The sequence below is a fragment of the Paroedura picta genome, chromosome 3 (genome assembly GCF_049243985.1).
Source record: "Paroedura picta isolate Pp20150507F chromosome 3, Ppicta_v3.0, whole genome shotgun sequence".
NCBI classification, from domain to species: Eukaryota; Metazoa; Chordata; class Lepidosauria; order Squamata; family Gekkonidae; genus Paroedura; species Paroedura picta.
This window is the reverse complement of record NC_135371.1, coordinates 149,414,710-149,441,310: the sequence shown is the minus strand read 5'-3', so window position 1 is coordinate 149,441,310 and position 26,601 is coordinate 149,414,710. Positions and strand designations below refer to the sequence as shown.

The window sequence follows — 26,601 nt, the reverse complement described above, 5'->3', positions numbered from 1 at the left end:
CCCCAAAACACAAAAAGAAAACAAAACTTAGGTCCCACCGCTCCCCTCCCCAGCCCCTTCCATCTCCCTCACTCTCCTGCACAACCGTCCCATGGTCCCCCTAACTTTGCGGCGGAAGAGGTCTTCGTCCTCCTTCTTCTTAACTGTGTGGGGAGGGAGAAAAAGTACACATTAGTGCCACACATATTTTCCAATTTTTTTAGTTTACATGCATACACTTTTTGGTGGCCTTAGCCACAGTGTGAGAAGAGTTGGGCAGTGGGGAACATAACCTACGTTCTTCCGCCTCCCTCTGCTGCCTTTGCTGCTCTAACTCCCCTTTCAGGTCTGCCACTTCAGCCTCTAAGGCAGTCACCCTGGCCTCCATGGCACGCATCCTTGCCTCTATAGTTTCTGCTATAGAAATCAAACAAAGAATTTAATAACACTTCAAATGGAAGCATCACAGCAGGCTCCCATATGGCTCCATGGGGGTACACACACATGGGTCTCCCGCACAGACATAAAACTCTCACCTGCAGCCTGTCCTGAGGTGGAAGGTCCCTCTTCCTCCCCCTCCTCACGCTCAGGTGCTTTTGCCATCTTGGATGGTGATTGTGTGGCTGGGCAAAGAAAAAGAGAAATCATAATTAAAAGCACACAAACCAGAGATGAAACACAGCTGGTAGACACACCACAGTTAGAGTCAAAGCGCATAACCAAAGTGGTTCTACACAGTACTGGCGGGCTAAGTCAGAGGGGGTTGACAGCATCTAAATACTTTCTCAAATTTCATTGGGGACAGTAGGGGAAAGAGGCAGCTAGTCATGCCATGCATGTTTAAGGGCAAAACACAACGAGGGCAGCACTCACCCATATGCCTCCTCATTTCCAGGGGGGGCTTCCCAGCCTTCTCCCATATTTTCACCATCTGGTCGTGGAAGACCGTCCTCCCGCTTGGCTGCGGGACCCCCCCCCCCACTGTTCCAGACTGTTGAGGAAGTCCAGCTTCACCCTCTTAAATTTTGTCCGGACCTGCTCCCAGGTCCGGACATAGCCCCTCTCCCTCAGCTTTGATGCCAACACCAGGTAAGCACCCTTGGTGTGGCAGTGGGTGCTGGCCATAAGGCGGCCAACACTTTTCGATTGGAGCACCAGCTCCAGAAGTGCCTCAGCCTCGGCGCGCTGCCAGAAGGAGCCCTTCCGTGGCTTCGGCATCTTCGGAATGACGGTTAGGGAACGAACGTGCGTTGCTCCGATCGACCACCCCTATTTTAAATGTATCAAAGCTGCCCACCAATAAAATTATTCCTTGGAACATAAGTGGATTGATCCTCCGGTTTGACAGGGGTCGCCAATACTTCCTGGCTTCCCGCCTCCCCGAACTTTCCCCGTTCAGCGCTTCCGTATTGTGTGTGTCAATTTCAGTGGGGAGTTAGCATTTAGGGCTGTCAAAGTGCTTTTGGACCAGAGAATCCCCGTTTTTTTGCTGGCAAAGTACACAAACCGCACAAGACAAGGTTAAACAAAGAACACAAAACTTTATTCAACAACAGAGTGGGAAAAACAATTAAACACGCCTCCTGTTTCTGTAGATGTGGGTGGCTATGGCGTCCCGAACCTTGCACCCCTCAGCATAGATCCTTTTTCTCCTTGCTTCAGGGATGTCTTGAGTGTCCTCAAGGACTACAGGATCAGGTTCATCCACAGGGAAGGGGATGTTATGTCCCTTGTCCTCGCATATGTTGTGCAAAATGACACACGCGATGATCAGCGGAGTCACATTGTCTATATGCACATGGAGTCGGGACATCAGGCAACGGAACCGGGACTTCAGACGTCCAAAGGCACGCTCCACTACATTCCTTGCCCGGGAGTGACTGAGGTTGTAGTGGCTCTGCACGTCTGTCCTTGGCCGCTTGTAGGAAGTCATGAGCCAGCGGCGTAATGGGTAGGCTCCGTCACCGAGCACCAACGCCGGCACACGCACGCCCTCAATGGTGGCGGTGGGGTTTCCTGGAACAAAGACCCCTTCGTCCATGGCTTTCCTGAGGTTCGATTCCCTGAAAACAAGGGCATCATGCCTCCTGCCACTCCACCCCACCTCGGCATCGATAAACCGGCCGGAGAAGTCCACAGTTCCTTGCAGGAGAACAGAACAAAAGTCCTTCCTGTTCCCGTACTCCTTTATGCTTCCCCCGGGGGCACGGATAGGGATGTGGCTTCCATCGACGGCCGCAAAACAATGCGGGAATCCAAGCCTGGCAAACCCGTCCATACTCTGGAATAAGGGAAAGAAAAGAATATAAGCCATGGCATGTCAGCGTGGGGTGTATCGCGTCTTCGTTGCTGACCTGTCAAACAAGAAAAAAAATTTAAAGGGCAAAGGGGATCGAATGACACTCACCGCTCCAAGCCGGTCTCCGAGGCACACGACTTTGCTGAACAATTCCGCCTCCATGGCGAGGCAGAACTCCTTAAGGATATCGCCAACCGTAGTGACTCCGAGTCCGAATTGCTGGGCTACTGTCCGGAAGTACTGAGGGGTGGCCAAGTACCACAATGCGACCGCCACCCTTTTTTCCACTGGCACGGGGCGCCGCATGCCAGTGACTTGCCTCTCCATGCGTCCACGTAGAGCCTCCACGAGTTCAAAAAATGTCCCCCTAGACATTCTAAAGTTGGCAATCCAGTGGTCATCATCCCAGCGAGCCCACACAAAATTTTCCCACCAGTCAGAGGATCTTTCGTCCGCCCAGAAACGGGGGGGGAACCGGACCTCTGCCAGAGCTTGCCAGTGCCTCTTTGCCGCCATGGTTGCCCGTAGAGAACGTCTTGTGCTGCTGGTCATCGCTCTGGCAATACGTTCTCGGTATTCCTCTGAAGCAGCCCTCCTATGCTGCACAGTGGTGCGGATACACTGGACCACCGCAATCATCTGAGCCAACAATTGAACAATAATCCTCTCCATTTCAACGTTAACCTGTGATGCGGGCAGTAGGCTACGCAAACAAAGAGAGGCCGACCGCGTGTCTGCCCAGGTGCATATAAGCAGGTAACCTGTGGGCGTGTACTGTGGGCGGGGATTAACCTATCAAACATATCAATGCATCAACCTCTGGTTCATAGAAAACAATAGAAAACACGTTCCAAGGGCGCCAATGATTTGACGATAACGCGTTGCTACGGGTTTTCCAGGGTTTTTTTTAAAAAAAGGGAACCCCGACAAGTCCGGCTTTAGGGTCGAGGTCAAAGGTGTGCCCGCAGTTTGATTGACGGGCACGGGAGGCCAGAAGCGCTAAAAAGGGACCTCCTTTGTAGCGAAAAGACGGAGAACCGGAAGACTGTGGGTTACGAAAGTGACGAGAAGTGAAAGTGCTAAATTCCGCAAAAACCGCAGCTGTGCGTTACGGGCACAGCTAGTTACATTTCGCTAGTTGAAGTAGCGATTTCGCTAACAGCAACCAAATAGCAACTTTGAGCTCTGTGCGAAATGGCCCCTAGTTTTACAGTTCTGGGGTTGATGATAAATATTGTTATAGTTAAATTTATCCAATGCCTGAAATGGTTTCTTTTCTTTTGAAGTAATTTCTCATTTTGTCAGGCCATAAAGGTGCTGTCTTTTATTGAATTGAACCTTCCCCATTACAAAGGGTTACACTTGCAGAGACAGAGATGTTGTTTCCTGAGTTCCTATGAACTACCACTTCCTTCTCTTAAGAGATCTAGGAAGGTTAGGATTGACTGTTTGCTTTGTGGAAGAACAAGTGGACACCAGGTGAAACATAGATGGGCCCATGATAACACAGGGGTGATCACTGTTTGACTATTTCATATTCTTCCCACCCACATACTGCTTTGACTAGGATTGAACCCAGATCATACTAGAGTTAATTTTACAAAAGAAATGTCTAGATATCCCCAAAGCCAAAAGACTGAGGAAGACTCCTCCATGACTTTTATAGATTTCGGTCTTAGGAGGGCAGATATTTAGGAAAGGAATAACTCTGCATGGCCTTCTGCACTTCCCCTCCCCACAAAGATTCTTGTCAGCAATACAGTGTTCCAGTCTCATTACTGCTACATCATCTCCTGCCTTTTCCAAAGAGTTATTTGACTCCAACATTAAGGATATTGAGAAACATTTTTTAAAACTTTAGTGACAAGCTCAAAGAATATAAGAAAAGTAAATTTTCCAGAGATACCAAAGACTACGCAGACTCCAGGGTCTATAATTGCTTTTTCAGGAGACCACACTCAAGAAGAGGGTTGCTTGGCATCAACCGCTTTCTGACACAGAACTTTAGTCCTCTGCTGCTCATAGCACAGGTTCTTCCACCTTTGTCTGTAGCCACTTTGCTCCACCAGAGGGCGACAACAATCTTATCCTTCTAGGAATTCTTTTTTAGAGTGACACCGGAGAAAATCTCATAGCAAAATATAGTTTTCAACTTTCCCTCTAAAACTCTCTCTGAGGAAAAACTGTCTATCTTAAATTTAGGATTGGAGTTTGCTCCAACACGGAGTTATGATCCTGTAAAAAACTCATGTTGATTTATATAAGTTGATTTATATAAGTTCGCTGGCAGGGGCTCATGGGAATTGTAGTCCATGGACATCTGGAGGGCCGCAGTTTGACTACCCCTGGTTTAAGGATTCCAAGCCTCCAGCAGAATGAACTTTAACCCCCAAATCTACATTTGTACCAAATATTGAGGATCTGGCTATACAGGTGTTTTACAAACGAGTTTTGGCTGATATACAGCAACTAAAATCAATGAAGAAAAACTGGGGTTTCAATCTTTTATGTCAGGCTATGGAAATCCTTAAGAATAGTGTAGAGAGCCTAACATCATTTATAAACAGGTTGATAAAGGAGGTGTGCTGGTTCTCGTGCTTAAGGATCATGACCTTTTAGAAGTTCAAAACCATTTGAATGATATAACTTATATAAAAAAATTACTGGAGACCCCCAACTCACACATTTCTTCCATTATTAAAATCATACTGAGTAAGGCTAGAGCCCTGGGTTGGATTACGGAAAAAAACCTTTCAATTTCTTTATAATGAGTACCCTCCTGTTCCTATTTTCTATCTGCTATGAAAGGTCCACAAGGTGGATGAGATACATCCTTTTCCCCCAGGGAGACCTGTATTATCAGGGGTAAATTCTCTGTTAGAACCACAATATCTAGATACATTCCTCCGACCCTTTGCCAAAGACACACCCTCTTTTATAAGAGATTCTTCAGATTTGATCAGTCAAGCAGAACATTAAAAGCTGCCTGAAGGAATAGTGTTTCTCACTTTAGATGTGAGCTCTCTTTATACAAATATACCATTAGATGAGGTTAGAGAATTGATTTCAGAAGCCCACCATCCATCACCCCCATTTATTTTCTTACTAGCAAAAAAGCTCATTGCAACCAGGAATAAAATGGGCGCTGGGACCCAGGGGACACCGGCAGGTGCCGATCTCTCTCTCTCTCTCTCTCTCTCTCTCTCTTAGCAGGAGCCATAGGAGGTAATCAGAGATGGACCTTAGAGATATCTGTTTTGAGAAGAATTTCTTCCACCATGGGGATCAATTTTACCTCCAGTCTGGTGGGGTCTCTATGGGCATCTTCAAGTGTATATCTATACCTTCAAGGGTAGTCAACATTTTCATGATTTGGTTTGAGAAGCCATTTATCTTAAATTCGGACATTAATACTTTTTTAAATCAGATTATTTTTATAGGCATTTTATAGATGATCTGTTTATAAGGAAAAATTGGACTTTTGTGGAACCTTTTGAGAAATTGATTGGATCCAAACACCTCTGTATTAATTTCTTACATCAGACTGACAAACAAGGGATTCCTTTTTTGGAACTTTTTGTTTCAAAATGTCAGACAGTAGCAGATAAATTATACATCAAACTCACAGACAGGAACACCTATTTAAGTTATAGGTCGTTTCACCTAAGGCAGGGGCAGTCAATCTGTGGTCCTCCAGATGTCCATGGACTACAATTCCCATGAGCCCCTGCCAGCGCTTGCTGGCAGGGGATCATGGGAATTGTAATCCATGGACATCTGGAGGATCACAGGTTGACTACCCCTGACCTGAGGAACCTCAAGATTAACATTCCCTGTAGTTTGTTTCTAAGAACAAAAAGAAATTCCACAAGTCCTTTGGACTTTAAGAACTCTGCCAAGGAACTTTCTCAACAACTACAACAACAAGGTTATCCACTTCCAGTTATTATATTGGTCTTTACTTATAGAGATCCCAAGATGCTGGTATCTTTCTCACATAGGCTTAAGAAAGACCAAATCTATTTCAAATGGGCTCATTCACATGGATTGTGAAATTTCTTAAAGATCGCACCCCATATAGACCAGGCAGACATACAAATGTCAGGGCTGCAATGTGTGCGACCAAGCTTGGGTCACAAAGCAGATAAACTTTCCTGAAAGAAACTTTCATTTATCTATTTCAAATGGGCTCATTCACATGGATTGTGAAATTTCTTAAAGATCGCACCCCATATAGACAGGCATTAATAGATTGCTTTTAAGGAAAGAAGCTGAAATGATTTTCAAATTAGGAATACATTCTAATGGGAGTGTTAATCATGAGCTGGACTGGGCATGCTATCTTTAATTATTTAATGTTTTTCTGAGAAGCTACGAAACAGCTTGCTAATGAAGGTCAGCTTTACGTCTTACGCCCTCTACGATGCTGATGAATTATCAACACCTGGGAACCAACTATAATTTTCCTCCTTGACCTGCGTTTAGGTTTCTTAAGAGACAGATAAGATGATCTGGTATTCCCATCTCTTTAAGAACTTGCCACAATTTGTTGTGCTCCACACAATTAAAGGCTTTAGCATAGTCAATGAAGCAGAAGTAGATGTTCTTCTGGAACTCCCTAGCTTTCTCCATGATCCAGTGTATGTTGGCAATTTGATCTCTAGTTCCTCTGCCTGTTCGAAACCCTGCCTGTAGTTCTGGAAGTTCTCGGTCCACATATTTCTGGAGCCTAGCTTGTAGGATTTTGAGCATAACTTTGCTAGCATGAGAAATGAGAGCAACGGTGTGGTAGTTTGAACATTCTTTGGCATTTCCCTTTTTTGGGATTGGAATGTAAACTGATCTTTTCCACTCCTGTGGCCATTGCTGATTTTTCTAAATTTGCTGGCATATTGAGTGTAGCACTTTTACTGCATCGTCTTTTAAGATTGTGAACAGTTCAACTGGAATGCTGTCACCTCCAATAGATTTATTGTTGCTCAGACCTCCTAAGACCCATTTGAATTCACATTCCAGGATGTCTGGCTCCAGGTCAGTGACTACCCTATCGTGGTTATCGGGGATGTTAAGCTCGTTCTTGTATAGTTCTTCTGTATAATTTTACCACCTTTTAAAAATCTCTTCTGCTTCTGTTAGGTTCCTATCATTTTGGTCCTTTATCATACCCATCTTTGCATGAAACATTCTCTTCATATCTCCATTTTTTTAAAGAGATCTCTGGTCCTCCCTATTCTATTGTTTTCTTCTATCTGTTTGCACTGTTCATTTAAGAAGGCATTCTTATCTCTTCTAGCTTTTCTCTGGAATTCTGCATTCAATTGGGTGTATCTTTCTCTTTCTCCCTTGCCTTTCACTTCTCTTCATTCCTCAGCTATTTGTAAAGCTTCCTCAGACAGCTATTTTGCTATCTTGCATTTCTTTTTCTTTGGGATGATTTTAGTTGCTACCTCTTGTACAATGTTTCGAACCTCCGTCCATAGTCCTTCAGGCACTCTGTCTATCAGATCTAATTCCTTAAATCTATTTGTAATCTTTACTGTATAGTTGTCAGGGATATGATTTATTTCATACCTGAGTGGCCTAGTGCTTTCCCCTACTTTCTTCAGTTTAAGCCTAAATTTTGCAACAAGAAGCTGATGATCTGAACCACAATCAGCTCCTGGTCTTGTTTTTACTGACTGTATACAGCTTCTCCATCTTTTGCTGCAGAACACATAGTTAATCTGATTTCTGTGTTGACCATCTGGTTTGTCCATGTGTAGAGTTGTCTCTTGGGTTGTTGGAAAAGAGTGTTTGCTATGCCCATTGTATTCTCTTGACAAAATTCTACCAGCCTGTGGCCTGCTTCATTTTGTACTCCAAGGCCAAACTTGCCTGTTATCCCAGTTATCTTTTGGCTTCCTACTTTAGCATTCCAATCCCCCATGATGATAAGCACATCATTTTTTGGCGTTGCTTCTAGAAGGTGTTGTAGGGCTTCATAGAACTGGTCAACTTCAGCAGCAGTGGTTGGGGCATAGACCTGGATTACTGTGATGTTGAATGGTTTGCCTTGGATTCGAACTGAGATCATTCTGTCATTTTGGGGATGTATCCCAATACTGCTTTTTCTACTCTTTTATTGATTATGAAGGCTACTCTATTTTTCCTGAGAGATTCTTGCCCACTGTAGTATACCTGATGGTCATCGGAATTAAATTCACCCATTCCTGTCCATTTTAGCTCACTGATTCCTTAAATGCCGATGTTCAGTCTTGTTATCTCTTGTTTGACCACATCCAGCTTGCTTTGATTCATGGAGCTCATTTGAACATTTTATTTCATCTACAGGGCGGTGCATTCTACTTCATGGAGCATGTGGCTGCTGACCGCTCCAGCTGGACCTACTTTTGGCAGCAAATTTGTGATCCTACCTGGAAACACTTGGGTGATGGCTGTTCCTTGATACGAGAGACTTGGAAGGATCTTGAGAATGCAAAATTCTCTGAACTGAAGCTGCAGCACATAAATGTCCCACTGAAATGGACCCCAGCATATCCCCATATTTTTGATTATGCTGTGAAATGATTGCTCTGTGATCTCTTTTATTTACACTTGGACTCTGCCAGAACGGTCTCTAGATTGTATTCCGTTTTCAGTGCTTTCATCAGCGACAAAACGAGTCCATTCTTGTTAATCATTTGAAAATGCCTTAAGAAAAACAGCTTACAGCCTTGACTCTCCATAACAGGAGAGCGTCAGCCTAATTACATTTTTTGTTTTTTGTATTTTTCGTTTTGCCACTGACAAAAGCATTGAAAATGGAATACAATTTAGAGACCGTTAGAATCATAGAATCATTGAATCATAGAGTTGGAAGGGGCCATACAGGCCATCTAGTCCAACCCACTGCTCAACACAGGATCAGCCCAAAGCATCCTAAAGCATCCAAGAAAAGTGTGTATCCAACCTTTGCTTGAAGACTACCATTCTCCATTTAAATTTGCACCTACTGCTTCAGTGACTCCATCCAGCCACCTCGTTCTCTGTCGTCCCCTTCTTCTTTTGCCCTCAATCGCTCCCAGCATTAGGCTCTTCTCCAGGGAGTCCTTCCTTCTCATGAGGTGGCCAAAGTATTTGACTTTCATCTTCAGGATCTGGCCTTCTAAGGAGCAGGCAGGGCTGATCTCCTCTAGGACTGACCGGTTTGTTCGCCTTGCAGTCCAAGGGACTCGCAAGAGTCTTCTCCAGCACCAGAGTTCAAAAGCCTTAATTCTTTGACGCTCGGCCTTCCTTATGGTCCAACATTCGCAGCCATACATTGCAACTGGGAATACCATAGCCTTGACTAAACGTACTTTTGTTGGCAGGGTCCTTACTTTTTTATTTTATCTACTCCACAGGAGCAGTTAAAGATATTTAACCCCAAAAGATATACCGTATTTGCCAGCGTATAAGACGACTGGGCGTATAAGATGACCCCCCAACATTTCCACTCAAAATACTGTACTATGGGCCACTATGGGCAGCTATGTCTAGCCCAACTGAAGTGCACCCGGCGTATAGGACAACCCCCCCCCCACTTGGAGGCATGTTTTTCAGGGGGGGAAAGTAGTCTTATACGCCAGCAAATACTGTAAGCAAAATGTCTAGTCAATTTGATGGGAGTTCCTGGAGATGCATGGGGACTATTGGTTCTTTTTTATCATATGTGGTGGCTATGTGGGAGGGCTAAAGCTACTGGATAAAAATCCATGAGAAACTTGGGAGGATCCTTGGTATTAAGTTCCCATTGAATCCAAACTGTATATTGTCAGGTATTTCCTCTGAATATTTGCCTGTATTTGACTCCTGATTGCCACAAAATGGAAAAAAACCAAGATCTACCTAACATTGACTCCTGGTTGGAGAAAGGAAGAGAATACACTGTGATGGCTAAACTCATGAATTTGGTGAACAGAAGACCACCTGAAGAATGTTATGAGTGCTGATATTTCTTCTCAAATATGCTGAAAGTTTGTCTAATTAGATGCCAAGCTTCTGTTTTTTGTCTCTTTTCTTAAATGCATGAAATTTTAAAAAACAAAATCTTGCAGCCTTCCAAGTCTTTTTTTTTGTTTGTTTAAAAAAGAATCAAAGAGTTAATGCATACATGTTACATTTTGCTCTGAAAAACTGTTTTTTAATCTGTAGACAATTTTAATCACGGATCTCCCAGGTCATGTCTGGCATAACCCTAATCTAAAAAGGAAAATAATAATCTTGCAACACTCTTGCAACATCAAGGTTAGAGTCAAAAGCTTTATGTAAAAATCAAGACCTTTCCCGTATCAAGCTATTCCAGTCATGTGGTTTCCATGGCTGCTTATCAGCAAATAACAACAGCAGATAAAGCAAACTCCTCCCCAAAACCTAAAAAAAAAAAGTTTCTTCTAACTCAGTCTTTCTTTGCTTGGTCTTTGCTCTTCCCTGAACATGGAAGCAAGCTGGCCAGTTGTCCTGCTTCGAACAGGGATCCAGCTCTTGGCCTTCCCGATATACTTGCTATGGTATCTGGGCTTGTGGGGCCCCTTTTGCAAGAAGGCATTTCCACCCCTCATGGCCCGGTTAGCTGTTTATTATAATGAGAAAATGTCCAACAAGAAAAAAGAACTTTTTAGCAACCTGAAGGACTTTGCAGGCTCCTCAGGGGTGCTCAGACTATTGGAGATTGGCGCAGGAAGTGGATCTAACTTTGAGTACTACCCAGCGGGATGCAGACTCATCTGCAACGATAACAATGGAAACTTCAGCAAATTCCTTTACAAGAGTCTGGCTCAGCATCGACACCTGCAGCTGGAGCGCCATGTGGTAACACCAGCGGAAGACTTATCAGAAATACCTAACTCATCTGTCGATGTGGTGGTTTGCACCTTGGTGCTGTGCTCTGTGGATAGCCCAGAAAAAGTCCTAAAGGAAGTTCTACGAGTGCTGAGACCAGTGAGTAATGCGGGGGGGGGGGGGGGGAGGAGGCAGAAAACACAAAAGCCAGATCAAGACAAGATAGAATGGTAAAGATAGGGAAGTCTGATGTCCTGTGGGGAACGGATTGAGCTGTTTTTCGTACCCTGCTTTTTACTACCCAAAGGAGTCGCAGAGTGGCTTATCATTGATTTCCCTTCCTCTCCACCCAACAGGCACTCTGTGAGGGAGTTGAGGCTGAGAGAGCCCTGAGAGAACTGTGACTGGCTGCATGTGGAAGAGTGGGGAATCAAACCCCACTCCAGATTAGAGGCCACCGCTTTTAACCAAGCTGGCTCAGGTACACCTTATTTTGGGGGGATTATCCCTGGTAGAAGATTAGGGATCTTGTTTGACACAACCTAGTTCATAGAAAAACAAGTTGCAGGGATGGCTAAGGTGGGCTTTCCCCATCTACCCCAGAGGTTGTGACCCGTAACGCACGCCATGCAACAGTTAGCTCCAGAGGCCTGGTCCAAAAAACACACTTCACTGTGCCAATTTCCCTGTGAAATTTGCCCTAGATTAAGGGTTGTATAAACAACTAATTACTCACTGTGCACTGCGGTCTCCCCTATTCCAGAAGCTTGCATAACATTCTCCCCTGTTCTTTGTTACTTTGTTAAATTGCATGTAAAAGATTAATTTACTGCCAATGCAGTTCGACGTGTCTGTTTTGCTCTTCCGCCTGCTTGCTTATGGGTGATCAAATTATACTGCCGATTGACTGTGCCTGAAACGGGCAAAACTGAAGTTTGATGACACCCAGCATGGTAGTTGTGAAGGATAAGCTAAAATTTGGAGAACCAGCATAATATACTGACTAAGGTCCAGGACACTGAAAATGGTTATACAACAGAATCACCACATCAGTCTAAAGTCCTTGTTTACTCACAAGGTGATTGCCTCACCAGGCATTGATGTTTGCTCTCAAGCATCATGCTAAAGCAGTTTTGTACTGGTCCAGGAATCCTTTTCTTACAGGGTGAGATCCAGGTTGTGCTCTTGGATGCCTCTTGAAACGACGCTAGATGTGTTGCCTACATTGTCTGCTTGCGCAGGCTGCAACAACTATCAAATGATCACAAGCATAGATGATTTGGAGTTTTTGCCATGTGACAATGATTGACAGGTTAAAAAAAATGGCGGGAAGTTTTGACTTCCTGTCCCTCAACTATCCTGTGCCGGACACAAAGAAGCAGAGCAAGGGATCCTCATGTGGTTGGAGAAACAATCAGGAGAGCCATCCGGAGGCAAAAATCCAGGGGACGCCACAGTATACCACCTGGCTGAGTCCTCTGTGGTCTTACTTGGACTTTTCCATTCAGATCTCGGATGCTGGGAAAGCTTGAAATGAACGTGATAAATATTCAGACTCACCAAGATTGAACTTTTCATTACAGATTGAGCCCCTTTCCCAACATTTTGAGCAACTTTGTACCTGTGCAGTAGCCGCTTTTACGGCCTTTCCCGCATGTGTTCTTTCATAGGCTACAGGGTCAGGCTACATGCAGTGAATTGGAACAGGTCTTCTTCATAATGTGGGACAAGAGTCACATGGTTCTTCTGTGCGTTGGCCTCAGAATGTGAATCGGGGAGTTATTCCGGTTATGCACAGAGTGCTTCTGTTAATACACACCAGGCATAATGTTCTTGGAAGACACACTAGTCCATGAGTACAATTTTAAAAAAACAACTGCCATTCAGTCCCAAGAAACCTGTAACAACTTGAGTTTGGCAGATTTGGGAGGAAGGGAGTGGGAAGGCTACAGCTCACAGGAGAAGTTTGGTGTAGTGAGAGCCAGTTTGGTGTAGTGGTTAGGAGTGCGGACTTCTAATCTGGCATGCCGGGTTCGATTCTGCACTCCCCCACATGCAACTAGCTGGGTGACCTTGGGCTAGTCACAGCACTGATAAAACTGTTCTGACCGAGCAGTGATATCAGCGCTCTCTCAGCCTCACCCACCCCACAGGGTGTCTGTTGTGGGGAGAGGAAAGGGAAGGCGACTGTAAGGCGCTTTGAGCCTCCTTCGGGTAGGGAAAAGCGGCATATAAGAACCAACTCTTCTTCTTCTTCTTATCTCTAGCCTTTGCCATTTGCCAATCTTTGCTGCTAGTGATCACAGTTAAGAAGACACAGGGAAACACAAATTTAACAAAAGACACAAATTTAAATCACTAAACATGAGGAGTTAATCTTTTGTGTATTAAGAATGCAGGAAAACAGCAGACAGGGAAGCAACATGTTTTAGGCTGGAAAGCTATGCTAAAACAAACATGTATAATAGTATGTCATTACAACAGTACATAGAAATGTCAGCTCATCATGATACACACCAACATAATTCAATGGAACATGGGCTTCTTGGCATCATGATGGAATGAGTACCTTCCTATACCCTGCTCCAAGGAGAGGAATAACGTCTGTTTTAAAGAAAAGGATCCTCCTTCGACACATACTGTACAAAGCAGTGGCTTTGGGCTGAAAGATAACCATAGATACTTTTGGAGTGTGTAACTCAGTTCATTGCATATGTCACTGTGTCTTATAGGCCTTTGTGCTTACTATTGAGGTGCCCCTACACTAGCAGCCTTTTTGACTCTGCCTGTCTCCTCCTTTCAGTTGATCCTCAATATTCCAGCAGTGTGCACATCTTCATAGATTAAGGTGACCAGATTTTAACATTGGTAAAGTGGGGCACCACTGACCGGGGGGGGGGAGGGGGGTTCTTGATTTAAAATTTGGTCTATATGTCTTAAAGGTGCCACTGGAATAAAATTTTGGTGTGCTACTTCAGACCAACACAGCTGCCCACTTGAATCTAATGAATTTATACTAAATATATCAAAGGGTACAGATTGATAGGATAACAAAATTATGAATTATGCATGTTATGTTCTTAAAGCTGTAAAATAAGCTTAGGTTTGATAAGAAAATAACACACCCTAACATCACCAACTTCTGAGCACTTGGAAGGGTGTAACAATTTAGGACAGCACTTTCACTTTTGAATAAATTTCACTTCCCCCCTAAATTCCTGGTGCTTTTTAAAAAGGGGGTTGGATTCTAGAGATTTTTGGTGGGGAGGATCACTTGGGCATGAAATTGGGGTCACCGTGGGTGGGCAGGTAGTTGTGAGTTCCTGAATTGTGCAGGGGGTTGGACTGGATGACCCTGGAGGTCCCTTCCAACTCTCTGATTCTGAGCCTAACTTGAATGGGGGGGGGTATCTAAAATGGTAAACGCTGTGCCTCTTTGTTCCTGCCTTCCTCAAGCTCAGCAAGTGGGAAGGATCCCCCAATGAGGACAGCTTCCTATCTATGCAGTGCAAGCAGAAGAGTTGCATGGGTGGGGAGGGGAGGGGGCCACCAACAAAGCAACAGCTGCTCTGTTCCGTGGAGTCTTACCTTCCTTGCAAGCGTAGATGAGAAGTGGGAGTGCGGCCAAAGGGCGCTCTCCGTACTGCTGCTGCTGCTGCTGCTACCAGGACAATAACAGTTGCTTCCCCCAGTCCCCACCTGCCAGCCAGCCAGGCAGGAGATCCGACCCACGCAATTGATTTTATTAGCTGCACCTGGACCACGCATGAGCCAAGCCAGTGCAGTGCATGATTGATCCTGGTCCTAGACTGCTACATGTGCATGAGCAGCAGGAAGGAGCAAGGCTGCTGTGGGGGAGGCGGCCGCCGTGTGGGGTGAGCCACTCCTGCCTTCCAGGACTGACCTGCCAGGCGAGTGGATGAATGTCTAAATGGGTGCTGAGCTCGGTGCCAGACCTCTTTGGATGGAGGCTGACGACCCCCCCCCCTCCGCCCACGGTAAGCCCATAGGCAGAGGTGGGGTGCCCGACAAGCCCTAGGTCCGTGGAGCTCATCCTGCCGCTTTCCCAGCCCTTGCCCAACAGGCCATCGCTATGAGAGCTGCACCAGCCCCCCCAGCCCTCCCAGCTCACCTCATGCAGCTCTTAGATGCCACAGGGAGCAAGTGGCTCCCATAGCATCCTTGGCGCACATTGCACCTTATATAGGCGCTGTGGGTCCCACCCTCCCTATAACGCTGTATGTGCTGCGTTACAGCAGCATGCACACTAGCCGTCCTTTTGGGTGGTCACATCTGCCCTCCAGCAAGCCCTCCGCTGCTTCAATGTTCAGCCGAGGAAAGTCTCGGCCGGGTTCTTCTTTCCAAAAATTGGGACTTTTTAAAAATGCCCCGGGACGCGGGACAAATTATTAAAAATCGGGACTGTCCCAACAAAATCGGGATGTCTGGTCAACTTATCATAGATACATTCTGTATGAGAATCTAGCCAACTCACTTCAGGATCCATCATTTTGCAAACTGTGACTGCCATGGATGAAGTACACAGAGGGCATCCCTCCAAAGAAAAATGACGGGTAACAAATGCACTTACTGTCTTGTTTCTTCAGGGCGGTGCTTTCTACTTCATGGAACACGTTGCCGGTGCTCCTTTCAGCTGGAGTCTCTTCTGGCAGCAAATCTATGATCCTGTTTGGCAGGTCTTGTTTGATGGGTGCCACCTGGCTAGAGAAACCTGGAAAGACCTGAAGAAAGCTGGATTCTCAGAGCTGAAGCTGTGGCATACACGTGCCCCTTTAACGTGGCATCCTACACAGCCTCATATCACAGGCTATGCTGTAAAGTAACTAAATAATAAAGACAATTATACAGAATTTTACAAACATCTATGTATGTAGATGACTATTAATCTCTTGTGTTATCTGTGATAACATCCCTAATATTACAATATATAGTAACACGTGGACATGGTAGGCTTGCCCCATTGATATAATCACTGAGAACTATTAATGCTATTCTTTATCTATAGGAAGGTTTGAATTTCAGTCAATACTGCCTCATACAATTAATTGGTAAGTGACTAAGAATCATACTTTACTATATTTCCTACAGCACCTAGTTTTGTATCATTACTGGATCCTGAAATACATATGTCTATATATCCATTACCAATATAATAATCTTTATTACTCCTCCCTCAAAAAAACAACCCAGTGATATACATCATAGCTTTTTTTCTGAAAATACAAAAGTGATGTGAAAGTTGAATAAAATCTACACATTTAAAAGTCTTTTTTCTTCTAGGTTTTGAATATATAACCCAAAATTGGACAAGTTGCTTGCAGGAAAGTACATAAAAGGTCAGCAACTACTTATGCAATCATTCTTAGCTAAGCAGAAAAATATGCGGTTGAGAAGACAACCTTGAAATCCTTTTGGAAACTTGTCTTCAAGTAATTACCAATACACAAATGAAACAGGATAATATCAACCCGGAAAATGGAACACAAGACAAATTAACATTAAACCTGCCCTGGGGTGACTAGTGATATTACCCCTGAATGAAAAAAGACCAGATCATTTCAGTCACTGAATGCATGTTCACATTTGACTGTGACTGTTTCTGCATTTGAGCTTTCATCCCCTTAATTCCCAGGCTGAAATTTGCTACACGTTTTCCACATTGAGCCCAATGGAGGAAGCCTCCCATCATGCTTTACTCCCTTCCCCTTTTGCAAAATTGTGTTTTTAGCAAAATGTTGCCTGCTTGCACCTTAGTTTTATTTGCACCTCTTAATCCCACCATTCTGCACCATTAATCACCTCCCCCTTTACCCCAAAGTGTCCTGAATGTTTTTTTAAAAAACCCTGTTATAGTGTTCTAAGACCATAATACTGCTATGTAAAGAAACAGTGTTGTTATATGATGATTCCTTTATGTGATTGTTTTAAAAAACCTGAGAGCACTTCCGCACATTGAAAACAATAGTGTTACGCTAGCGAAACGCTGGTGCGAGGCTGGGAACTGGAGGTGGATACAGCGCTACGTTGTCTCTGCACATTTCCTTGACATGTGGCTTGCGACGTCGTGCAAAATGCCAAAAATATGGCGTCTGCATAAGGTGAGCGTTTCACTTTTTTAATCGGGTGCAGAATGGCCCTGAGTTATAATGTTATAACACACTCCTGAGTAAGACTGAAAGACTGCTTTTTTAAAAACTTAGGAACAGTCGATGGGGGGGGGGTGGCAATGAGGAAAGGGGTGTTCCCCAACTCAAAATGGCAGGCATGGGAAAACACCCTTACAAATTATTTTATTTATTTATTGTATTTTTACTCACCACTGTCAGGCAAGCTGGCTTGCAGTGGGTTACAGAATAGAAATAAAACCTCACAGTAAAACCCTATTCTAAAACAGTATATATCACTATCATAAAAACATTTCCCAGGCATCAAAAACTACTAACCCCCCCAGACACAAACACACATGCACACACAATAGACCTCAACCAGTGTCTTAGGGGTAATAATGTTAATGGGGAAGTTCATTGTTACTTTCGAGGGGCCCTCGATCTTGCTTGCCCTGGCCTCAATACCTGGTAGAAGAGCTCCATCTTGCAGGTCCTGTGGAACTGTAACAGTCCTGTCAGGGCCCTCAACTCTTCTGGGAGCTCATTCCACCAGGTCAGAACCATGGCTGAAAAAGCTCTGGCCCTGGTCGAGGCTAGCCGTACCTCCCATAGGCCAGAAACCACCAACAGATCAGCACCCACAGATGATCTCCATAAGGAGATAGGTGGTATGTGGGGCCCAGACCGTGAATGGCCTTAAAAATTAATACCAGAACCTTGAACTTGATTCAAGCTGCAACTGACAACCAGTGCAGCTGCCTCAGTGCTGGCTGGATATGGGCCCTCCAAGGTGTTCCCGGGTGATTGCGTCACAACATTGTTTCTAAGTTTTTTAAAAAGCAGTCCTGCAGTCTTGTAGTCTTATGCAGCAGTGTTATGATGTTATAACTCAGGTTGTTTTTTTAATTACATTTGGATGGAAGGGAGGGAGGCAACTTTTTTAAAGGCCAATTTTCTGGAATGGAGGAAGGGGGAGGAAGGAGGGAGGGGGAGGGAGCACAGTGATGAGGAAACTCAAAATGGCAGGTATGGGGGGAAAGCCAACTGAACACATTTCTGCATTCGGCAGCCCCGAATTAGACCCCATTAGTCCCCATTTAAAAAAATGAAAACCAGTTTCCAGGGGATTCTCTTGCTGCAGGGCAAGTGAGGGGGCAATTCAGGACTGTGCCTGAAGAGGTAAATTTCAGTGTGGAAACGGACAAGAAACTTGACCCTTTAAAAATGCAAATCCAAATGTGGAAACAGTCTGTTATATGTGTGTTAAATATGACATGAGAATGTAACACAAGAAAAATCAAGAATACACAAACTGTATGCATGTTCACTGTGATTTGTGAACAATTGACAATCTACCACATACCCAAAAAATAATGTTTGCTGTACAGTTTGGCAGTCTTTTTTATTTTTATCTATTTCCGCTGGCAAGTAGAAATTCAGTTAATTTAACCAGAAAATAGTATCAGCAAGGAACTGTTCTGGATATCTAAATCTTATTGCTTTATAAGAAAATCAGTTCAACAAATAGCGGGGTAGAAACTCTAGTACATTCTCGCCACAAATGCAAAATCACAGATCAAATATCTGAGAGAGCACTTGTTGCTTTATGCCCGTCACAGGGTACTTCACTCTGCAGGTTTGAATTTGCTGGTGTTTGAATTCGTTGCACGGGAATCATGTTGGGACAGGCATCACTTGAGGTTTATGGGCCGCTGGTTGTAAAGTATTTGAAATGTAGCCACCACCTTGAACTGAACCAGGAACTAAATAGACAGCCTCTGAAGTAGGGCTGCCAACACCTCTAGAAAAACTCCTGTCCCTTAATCCAGGGGTAGTCAACATGTGGTCCTCTAGATGTTGATGGACTACAATTCCCATGAGCCCCTGCCAGCAAACTGGCAGGGCTCATGGAAATTGTAGTCCATGAACATCTGAGGGACTACAGGTTGACTACCCCTGCCTTAACACATACTTAACAGAATGCTATTTACCAGATGATGTTGTTTACCTGCATACCATGAATAAATTCAGCTTCTCATTAAGTCTCTTTCTCAACCAGGGTTTTGGGAAACCCTGAGGTTTCTTGACAGCCCTGGAAGGCTTTCCCAAATGGGCGGGGGTTAATTAATTTTGTATATATTTTTAAATTTCTTAAACAGTTATTGGGTGATATGACCATATAGGGTCATGTTGACCAACCCTCCCCTCCCAAAATGGCCAATGATGAATCTGGAGGGGGTGGGATGGGGAGAGGCCCCAGATCGACATAGACACAGCTGTGCTTCCCAGCCATATTCTTCACGATCGCACCACTTCTGGGGCTTCTCAAAGCCTCAAGAATGTTTCAGGGGTTTCTCAGTGGTAAAAATGCTGCTCCACTGAAAAGACAGGACTGCTGGCATCCCTACAATTTTCTGCTGGCATCCCTGCTGGCATCCCTGCTTTTCTCCAGGCCTGCTGGCATCCCTACAATTCTAAAGGGCCAACAGAATAGGAGTAAAATGATCAGGGCAGCTAGCGTCTGCGAAGAAACAGGCTGCCCTGTTTTCCACCATCTTCAGATTTGGGCTGAAGAAAAGATGAAGGAGCACAAACTGAAAACTTTGGTGATGTTGTCCTAGGAGGAGGGGATGGTATGTGTGAAGAAACTTCAGTAGGGCAATTTTGAGCAGAAAAAGAACCAGAGAGAGAAAGCGCTAAACACGTCTCCCACTCAGATGCAGCCACTTTGGGGAGGTTTTTTTTTTTTTTAAGAGAAGGTACATGTGAGAAATCAACTTCAGCAGGGCACTTTTGAGCCGAAAAAATGGAAGGGAAAGAGTTAAGCTTTCTCTCCCTCCCACCCTTCCAATCAGACGCGACCAGCCCGGCCCTCTCTGTTTCTAAAGCGATAGGAAGTCGGTGTAATTTGAGACTTGAAGAAACACTGTGAAGCTGTTAAGTTGCAAACTGTTTAGTGTTTCAGTATTATTTCGCCTGGGATCTTTATTGGAAGTGACGGGAAGAAATCTGAGTACTCCACTTGTTGCAGGATCCTAAATAAGAACTTCAGAATTATTCCGGCAGCTTCCCTTCTGTGACCTCCACTTCAAGGAAAAACGAAAGCGAGGAGCGCTGGATCGACATACGAATGGCAGAGATAGTGGCCTTGTTTCTCGCTCTCTGCGTCCAGTTGCTAGCCCTGCCTGTGTACGTGCTGTCATTTTTGGGGCTATGGGATCCCTTCTGCAAAAAGGTTTTCTTTCCCTTTTTCATGGAGAAAACTATGGTCAACTACAATCAGAAAATGTTAAGACACAAACAGGATTTATTCCGTAACATGATGGACTTTGCGGATCCCTCCGGGAAACTGTCAGTGCTGGAATTGGGCACCGGGACAGGCACCAACTTCCAGTTTTTCCCGCCCAACTGCAGAATCACCTGTACAGACCCCAACCCCCACTTTAAGGAGCGTCTTGCTAAAAGCATGGCCAAGAACAAGCACCTTGAATATGGCAATTTCATAACGACCCCAGGAGAAGACTTGAGCCAGATACCGGATGCCTCTGTGGATGTCGTAGTTTGTACTTTGGTCCTGTGCTCCGTGAAAAACGTAGAAGCCGTTTTGAGAGAAATCTGCAGAGTGCTCAAGCCGGTATGTATTTGAAGAGAGACGGGTCAGGCAGCAAAACGAGCCATGTGTAGACTTTTGGACTAGGGATTTGAGAGCTTTTAAAAAAATGCCTCCATGCTCATCCAGTCCCAGCTGGAAAGGCTTAACTATGTTTGGGCATAACATCTTAATCAATAAAGCATGGCTTGTGATTGGCCAGAATTAGAAGCCATGGATTGAAGTGAGTTTGCAGACTAGGATTTGGTGTGATGTCTGAACTGGAAAGCCATGCTTACCACAGGACATCTGTCTCCAAAAGGCACTGCACTACAGAAGTTTGAATAGTAAGTAGGTGGGGGGAAATAAACTAGCATCTGTCAATCCTGATTTGCCTGCTTATTGGAAGCTCAAGCCAAGGTTTGGTTTCTAAATTGCGGTTAATGGAATCTATATACCTCTTCTCTATCTCTTTATAGATCTGCTGAAGGAATCAGGCTAGGGGAACAGTATATGTTCTCCCTTCCTTCATTGAAGGGGGGCATTTTTCAAGCCCAGCAGAAGCAGTGCAATGTACAGAGTACCCAGTAGCACCAGTGCAATCACAGGGTGCCCAGCAGAACCCACTGCCATTGTGGCAATGGCAAAAGGACTGATGTCGAACACAGAATGACAAACCAAGCAAGGGGAGTGGGGTTAGAAGTCTAGCAGAACTACTACAATGTACAAAACCTAGAAAACGGAATGCCTTCTGTAAGAGAAGGTCTTGACAACAAGATATGAAAGTGGGGGGGCATGGAAAAATTAGTTGAAGGGAGACCCAAATAATTGTGTAACATGTGGAAAAGAGGAAGCGAAATTAAGAGACAGAAAGAAAATGATCTACGGACTGGCAATTACAGTAGCAGCTTTGGGCTGTTTGGCCGGTTGTTAAGCGAGTGGCCTCAGTCTGGAGAACAGAAAGTTTAATCAGTCTTAGAGGGCTTTGTCCCATGCTCAGACTTCCCTGGGCTCCTTGTGGCTGCAGTCAGAATTGCCTTAGAAAAGGCAAAGAAAAGGCATTTGGGCCGGGTACAATATGACGCAGGTTTCAAGAGCCCCTTCAGAGGCCTTCTTCAAGCTGCAGCTGTGGCAAACTGAACTCCCTGTCCCATCCTTGGTACACCACGAGTACCATCCTTCTGGTTTTAACTGCCCTTATTTTATTTTTTTTACTTCATTTACATAATCCCCCTTCTAGGCTCTGTGTGAGGTATCTCCCCCTCCTATCAGCAGGCTTTCCATTTCTCTCAGGGGTAGTCAAACTGCGGCCCTCCAGATGTCCATGGACTACAATTCCCACGAGCCCCTGCCAGCGAGTGCTGGCAGGGGCTCATGGGAATTGTAGTCCATGGACATCTGGAGGGCCGCAGTTTGACTACCCCTGCAAACATATCAGTCAACATACTTTGTAAAGCTCCTGCTCCTTCAGTTTGTTATCTTTCCAGGCTCTCGGCCAATAATGGCTGGAAGGGAATGTGCTAACCAGAGGCAGCCAAATACATGCTGGCAGACGGGAGCAGTTAGGAGAACCTCCCCAGACTTGCTCTTCTGGTGTTAATACAGGATGGGGTAGGGTGGGGGATGTCTCATAAGCACAGTTTGCAAGCCCCTTACATAATGCACATAACCAGCCGCACTGTTTTGGTTCAAGCGTTCTGTTCATTCCTCAGGGTGGCGCTTTTTATTTCCTGGAGCATGTCGCTGCAGAACGTTCGAGCTGGAGCTTCTTTTGGCAGCAAGTCTACCGTCCGACATGGGCGCTTGTGTTTGACGGCTGCAGCCTCACAAGAGCGATCTGGGCTGATATTGAAAAGGCTAGCTTCTCAGAAATAAAGCTGAAACACATCCATGCCCCGTTCCCGTGGACGCCCATACAAGCCCATATTGTTGGTTATGCTGTGAAATAATTATCAGTGTACATATTTACTAAAAGTAAGCCTCACTGGATTTTGAAGACAGCTGCTGTCTTACCTGGCAGTTAAGTAGCTACATTCTTACTGGGCAGTGAGTAGTTGCATTTATTTAAGAGGGGGGTGGCGGCTTCCAAGGAAACATGAACGTGATCACAGTCTAGGCCGCCAACCTAAAAACATTTTCGAGGCAGAAAGTCCCGCTGAACTCTGTGGGGTTTTACTTTGGAGCAAACGTTGCCCTTTTTAGAGGTGCCATTCCAAAGAGAGGAGTTTACTTCTCCGAAACAAATCCAGCCAGTCACCCTGAACTAATTGTAAGACAGAAAGTTTAGCACAAATCAGAGCTTATTTCAATTGCTTTATCGCAAATAAAAGCAGAGCTAAAAATCATCGTAAAATTCTGATTGATTGTGCTTTAAAGATTCCTGAGTTTTTCTGAACTGCACATAGACATCTCTGAATACTGTTGCCAATTGGCCAGGCAAAACAAAAACAGCTCAGCTTGGCCTGTCCTTGCCATTTTAACAGATTTGTTATGAAGAAATCAACTCATTCAGCTTATCAAGGCATTAAGTTCAGCATGCTTCCCTGCTCCTGACCAAACTGCTATTAATGAGATATTGATCCCATTTGAAAGTTTGTAAAATACTATCCCTGAAATATTTCAATACCTCTGAATAGCTATTTGAGACAGATTTTGGCAAAATGGGAATTGTAGTCCATGTTTTGTGATTTTTCAAAATTTATTTCTAAGTGATTATTACCACAGTAATCAAGAAAACCCTGCAAATAATGCAGCAGGCCAACATGGGACCTAGAAATTAGTACTGTGTCATGTGTACAGTAACACTGGAGTTGATTTTTTCTCAAGAATTGGAAGGTGGCCATTGGTTTTTTAGATAAAATCTGGAAGATCGTGAAGATAAAGATTAAACAAACGGGGACTAAAATACAGCCTTGTTTTACCCCATTGCTGATGGGGATTTTCTGATTACCACTGGGCAAATATTTTACTTTGCAAGTGTAACCTGTGTGCAATTTCCTTATTAAAAATAATTAGAAGGTCAAAAGTTTTGCATAAAGCTTTCCTACAACTGAGAGCAGGCATACCAGATGAGAGCAGGCATCCTTAAAGCTCCGTTCAATGAAAAGAATCATTCTTCATTGTCTAAAACTGCTAATGTACTTTGTTCTTATGTTAAAACTCAGTTTTCTGCATTTGCAAAAACGCCAGACTGCGCATTGCATTTCGGTGCACACTATCTGTGTTCATCTGAGTTGTGGCTATCTGTATTCATTGAATTGTATGCCATTAAAGGTAATCATCTGAATAGGGATGCCAGGATCCAGGAGGGCCCTGGTGTCTCCTGTAATGACTGCTCATCTCCAGACTGCAGAGACCTGTTCTCTTGGGAAAAAATGGATACTGTGGAAGGTGGACTCTACAGTACTGGATCCGACTGAAGGCCCTGTCTTCTACAAGTTTCATCTTCCAGTCTCCAAGAGTTTCCTACCCTGAAGCTGGCAACCCCATCCCAACCCCTTGCCAGTGGCCAGGGAGGGGTAGTACCAGCATATCCTGATGTGAGGCAGTTGTTGAGGCCCAGAGATTCTGATTGGGCTGCCATTCCTTCTGTGTCTCCTTACACGTTTGCAAGCCTATCCACCATCCCTGCTCCTGGCCATTCCTGCTATGCAGCAATGCTGGAGGAAGCCATGCGTGTGGTGCATCCAAGTGATCTTGGAAGGCCATTCTTGTGGCCCTGGTAAAATGGCTCCAGCATAACATGGCTTCCAGCTCTGCTGAGATTACACACTGAGGAGATTTGGGTTGTTATAGCAAGTAGCAAAATATGAAGCAGATTCAAAATAGTGCAATACCTATAATACCTACAGATAAAAATATATTTCAGTAGATATAGATTTCATCCCTGTATATCTTCTTATAGCCCCAGAAGCCTAAAATCCTTTCCATCTGCTCACCCTAGCAGGGCAGGTGGTACAAACTGTAAGATATATGGGATGTGTTCTAGTTTTAAATATTTATAACTGCAAAAAAAATTATTTCAAGATTTTTGTCTCACAAGACTGATAAACTAGTATTTTTATTGCTGACTCACGAATAAGGAAAAAATGTTTATTTTCTTATGCCAATAAATAATCATTGCATGCTCTAATTTGTAGTTCTGTCTGATGTTTGATTGTTTATAATTGTTATTTATATACTGCCACTCCCAGCAAGGTGGCTCATGGAGGTTCACAACATATATTTTAAAAATCTACATAAAAACTACTATACAACCATAAAACATCCTAAAAATAAAACCCAATATAATACATCAAGATGGCGGTACAACTAGAAAAAAAAATCTTCCCAGCCTCCAGTGCAGTTGACTCAGAGGGATGGAACAGCTGGAGATGTAAAAAGAAAACAAGGAAGGTTCAAATACTGGTTCTATGTAGGTCTAACACCTAAAACCTAAGAACTGGGTGGGGGGGGGGGAGAACTACATCCCTGGAGATAAAAGCGATGGCCCCCGGTGTATTCAGGAGTGGCACATAGCTCTGCGGAGTAGCATGCCTATGGGGCAGGGTGGCACAGTTGCCAGCAGCAGGCTCGATGCCATGGCCAGTTGAGATGGGCAGTATTACTTTTTGCAACTGAGTTGGTTTGCCCCTTTATCCAGCTGTGGTTGCCACAATTGGTGGCTGGCAGTTTTTACATCCCTCCCCTCCTTTTTATTGGCAACAGCATTGCTAAGCACTCCATGGAAGGATTACTAGGAAGGAGGAATTTGGTGAGGCATCGCAATAGCAGGGGGCCTCCATGCCAAAACACCACTTGCTTCCTAAGGCATGGTGGTTTTAGGATAACCCCTGCTCACGTCTTACTGATGACAGCAATTAAATTCTGGCTCAGTGTAGGGACAGGAAGGGGTTTTGTGGGTAAACAAAGGATTTTGGCTTCAGGGTGAGATTGAGAAAGCAGTCTGCCGACCACTATTTAGCAATGCAATGATCAGGAGGGGAGTTTGTCAGGAAAGGCAGATGCTCTGTGTCTCAATAAAAGAGGTGTACGTGATACCCAGTTTTCAGGTAGAAAGGCATAGTTCAGGAGCTGAGTCAGTTGATCTGAACATGGGTTCTGACATTCCCATATTGCAACGTCTGGCTTCTCCTTTCCTAGAAAATCACAGAAGGGAGAAAAGCTACAAAGGACTGAAAAACCAACTGAAAGACAGGAACCGAAAGGTTGGATGTCTGTACAATGCGAATCATAAAATTATATAAACATTTGTGCACAACTTACAGAATTAATTTAAAACATACACGAAGCACATACATAGCCTATTCATGGGGGGGGGGGGGGGAGTACCCATGTACTTAATGGGTACATACTGGAACTTTCAAGCAGCTTGAGAGATGAAGACCATTATCTGATAAATGGACATTAGACCTCTGAAGATCTTTTTGGGCCAATATATGTTAGGTATAAGGTTCAAAATTTGAAGATTTGAGTTTTTTTTTACTGCAGTCTGTATTTTGCATTTGGAAATTATAAGACTTAAAGTTTTAGCAATCACCTTTAAGGCCATATGTGGTCTGGGCCCAGTGTACCACATCTTGAGCAATTTGCTGAGGAGGATCTTGAGAAGGAAAAAGAAACAGGACAGCCAATCAGCTTAGCCTGGGGTCACTTCCTGTCAAGGTAGTTCCATGAGTAATTTTGCAATCCTAAACAGAATTAGCACCTTGTAATCCATTGACTTCAAAGGTGAAATTCTGCATAGGATTGCACTGTAGCTGTTCCATGGCTCGGGCATTTATAGAATCTGGAAAGTGTACGAGCAG

The 26,601-nt window shown here is 44.3% G+C and overlaps 3 protein-coding genes across 3 annotated transcripts; 2 read left to right on the top strand and 1 right to left on the bottom strand.

Moving 5' to 3' along the window:
- Window positions 1-14,732, bottom strand: LOC143833171 (uncharacterized). Its single transcript, XM_077328665.1, has 4 exons — window positions 14,666-14,732; window positions 516-602; window positions 277-396; window positions 1-143 (listed from the first exon to the last, which is right to left on the bottom strand). The coding sequence occupies exons 2-4, from the start codon at window positions 580-582 to the stop codon at window positions 28-30; spliced, it is 303 nt and encodes a 100-aa protein (XP_077184780.1). The 5' UTR covers window positions 583-602; window positions 14,666-14,732; the 3' UTR covers window positions 1-27.
- LOC143833169 (thiol S-methyltransferase TMT1A-like) lies at window positions 10,697-15,959 on the top strand. The gene is made up of 2 exons (XM_077328663.1): window positions 10,697-11,236; window positions 15,685-15,959. The coding sequence occupies exons 1-2, from the start codon at window positions 10,733-10,735 to the stop codon at window positions 15,919-15,921; spliced, it is 741 nt and encodes a 246-aa protein (XP_077184778.1). The 5' UTR covers window positions 10,697-10,732; the 3' UTR covers window positions 15,922-15,959.
- A 4,113-nt stretch (window positions 15,960-20,072) lies between these two features.
- On the top strand, window positions 20,073-24,926 carry TMT1A (thiol methyltransferase 1A). Its single transcript, XM_077328664.1, has 2 exons — window positions 20,073-20,839; window positions 22,507-24,926. The coding sequence occupies exons 1-2, from the start codon at window positions 20,336-20,338 to the stop codon at window positions 22,741-22,743; spliced, it is 741 nt and encodes a 246-aa protein (XP_077184779.1). The 5' UTR covers window positions 20,073-20,335; the 3' UTR covers window positions 22,744-24,926.
- The last annotated feature ends 1,675 nt before the right edge of the window (window positions 24,927-26,601 follow it).

Excerpts from the sequence above, each read along its gene's own strand:
- TMT1A (XM_077328664.1), top strand. The coding sequence starts at position 20,336 with ATGGCAGAGATAGTGGCCTTGTTTCTCGCTCTCTGCGTCCAGTTGCTA. Across the intron at positions 20,840-22,506 it reads TCTGCAGAGTGCTCAAGCCG|GGTGGCGCTTTTTATTTCCT; the intron begins GTATGTATTTGA and ends TTCATTCCTCAG.
- LOC143833169 (XM_077328663.1), top strand. The coding sequence starts at position 10,733 with ATGGAAGCAAGCTGGCCAGTTGTCCTGCTTCGAACAGGGATCCAGCTC. Across the intron at positions 11,237-15,684 it reads TTCTACGAGTGCTGAGACCA|GGCGGTGCTTTCTACTTCAT; the intron begins GTGAGTAATGCG and ends TTGTTTCTTCAG.
- LOC143833171 (XM_077328665.1), bottom strand. The coding sequence starts at position 582 with ATGGCAAAAGCACCTGAGCGTGAGGAGGGGGAGGAAGAGGGACCTTCC. Across the intron at positions 397-515 it reads CACCTCAGGACAGGCTGCAG|CAGAAACTATAGAGGCAAGG; the intron begins GTGAGAGTTTTA and ends TGATTTCTATAG. Across the intron at positions 144-276 it reads GCAGAGGGAGGCGGAAGAAC|TTAAGAAGAAGGAGGACGAA; the intron begins GTAGGTTATGTT and ends CTCCCCACACAG.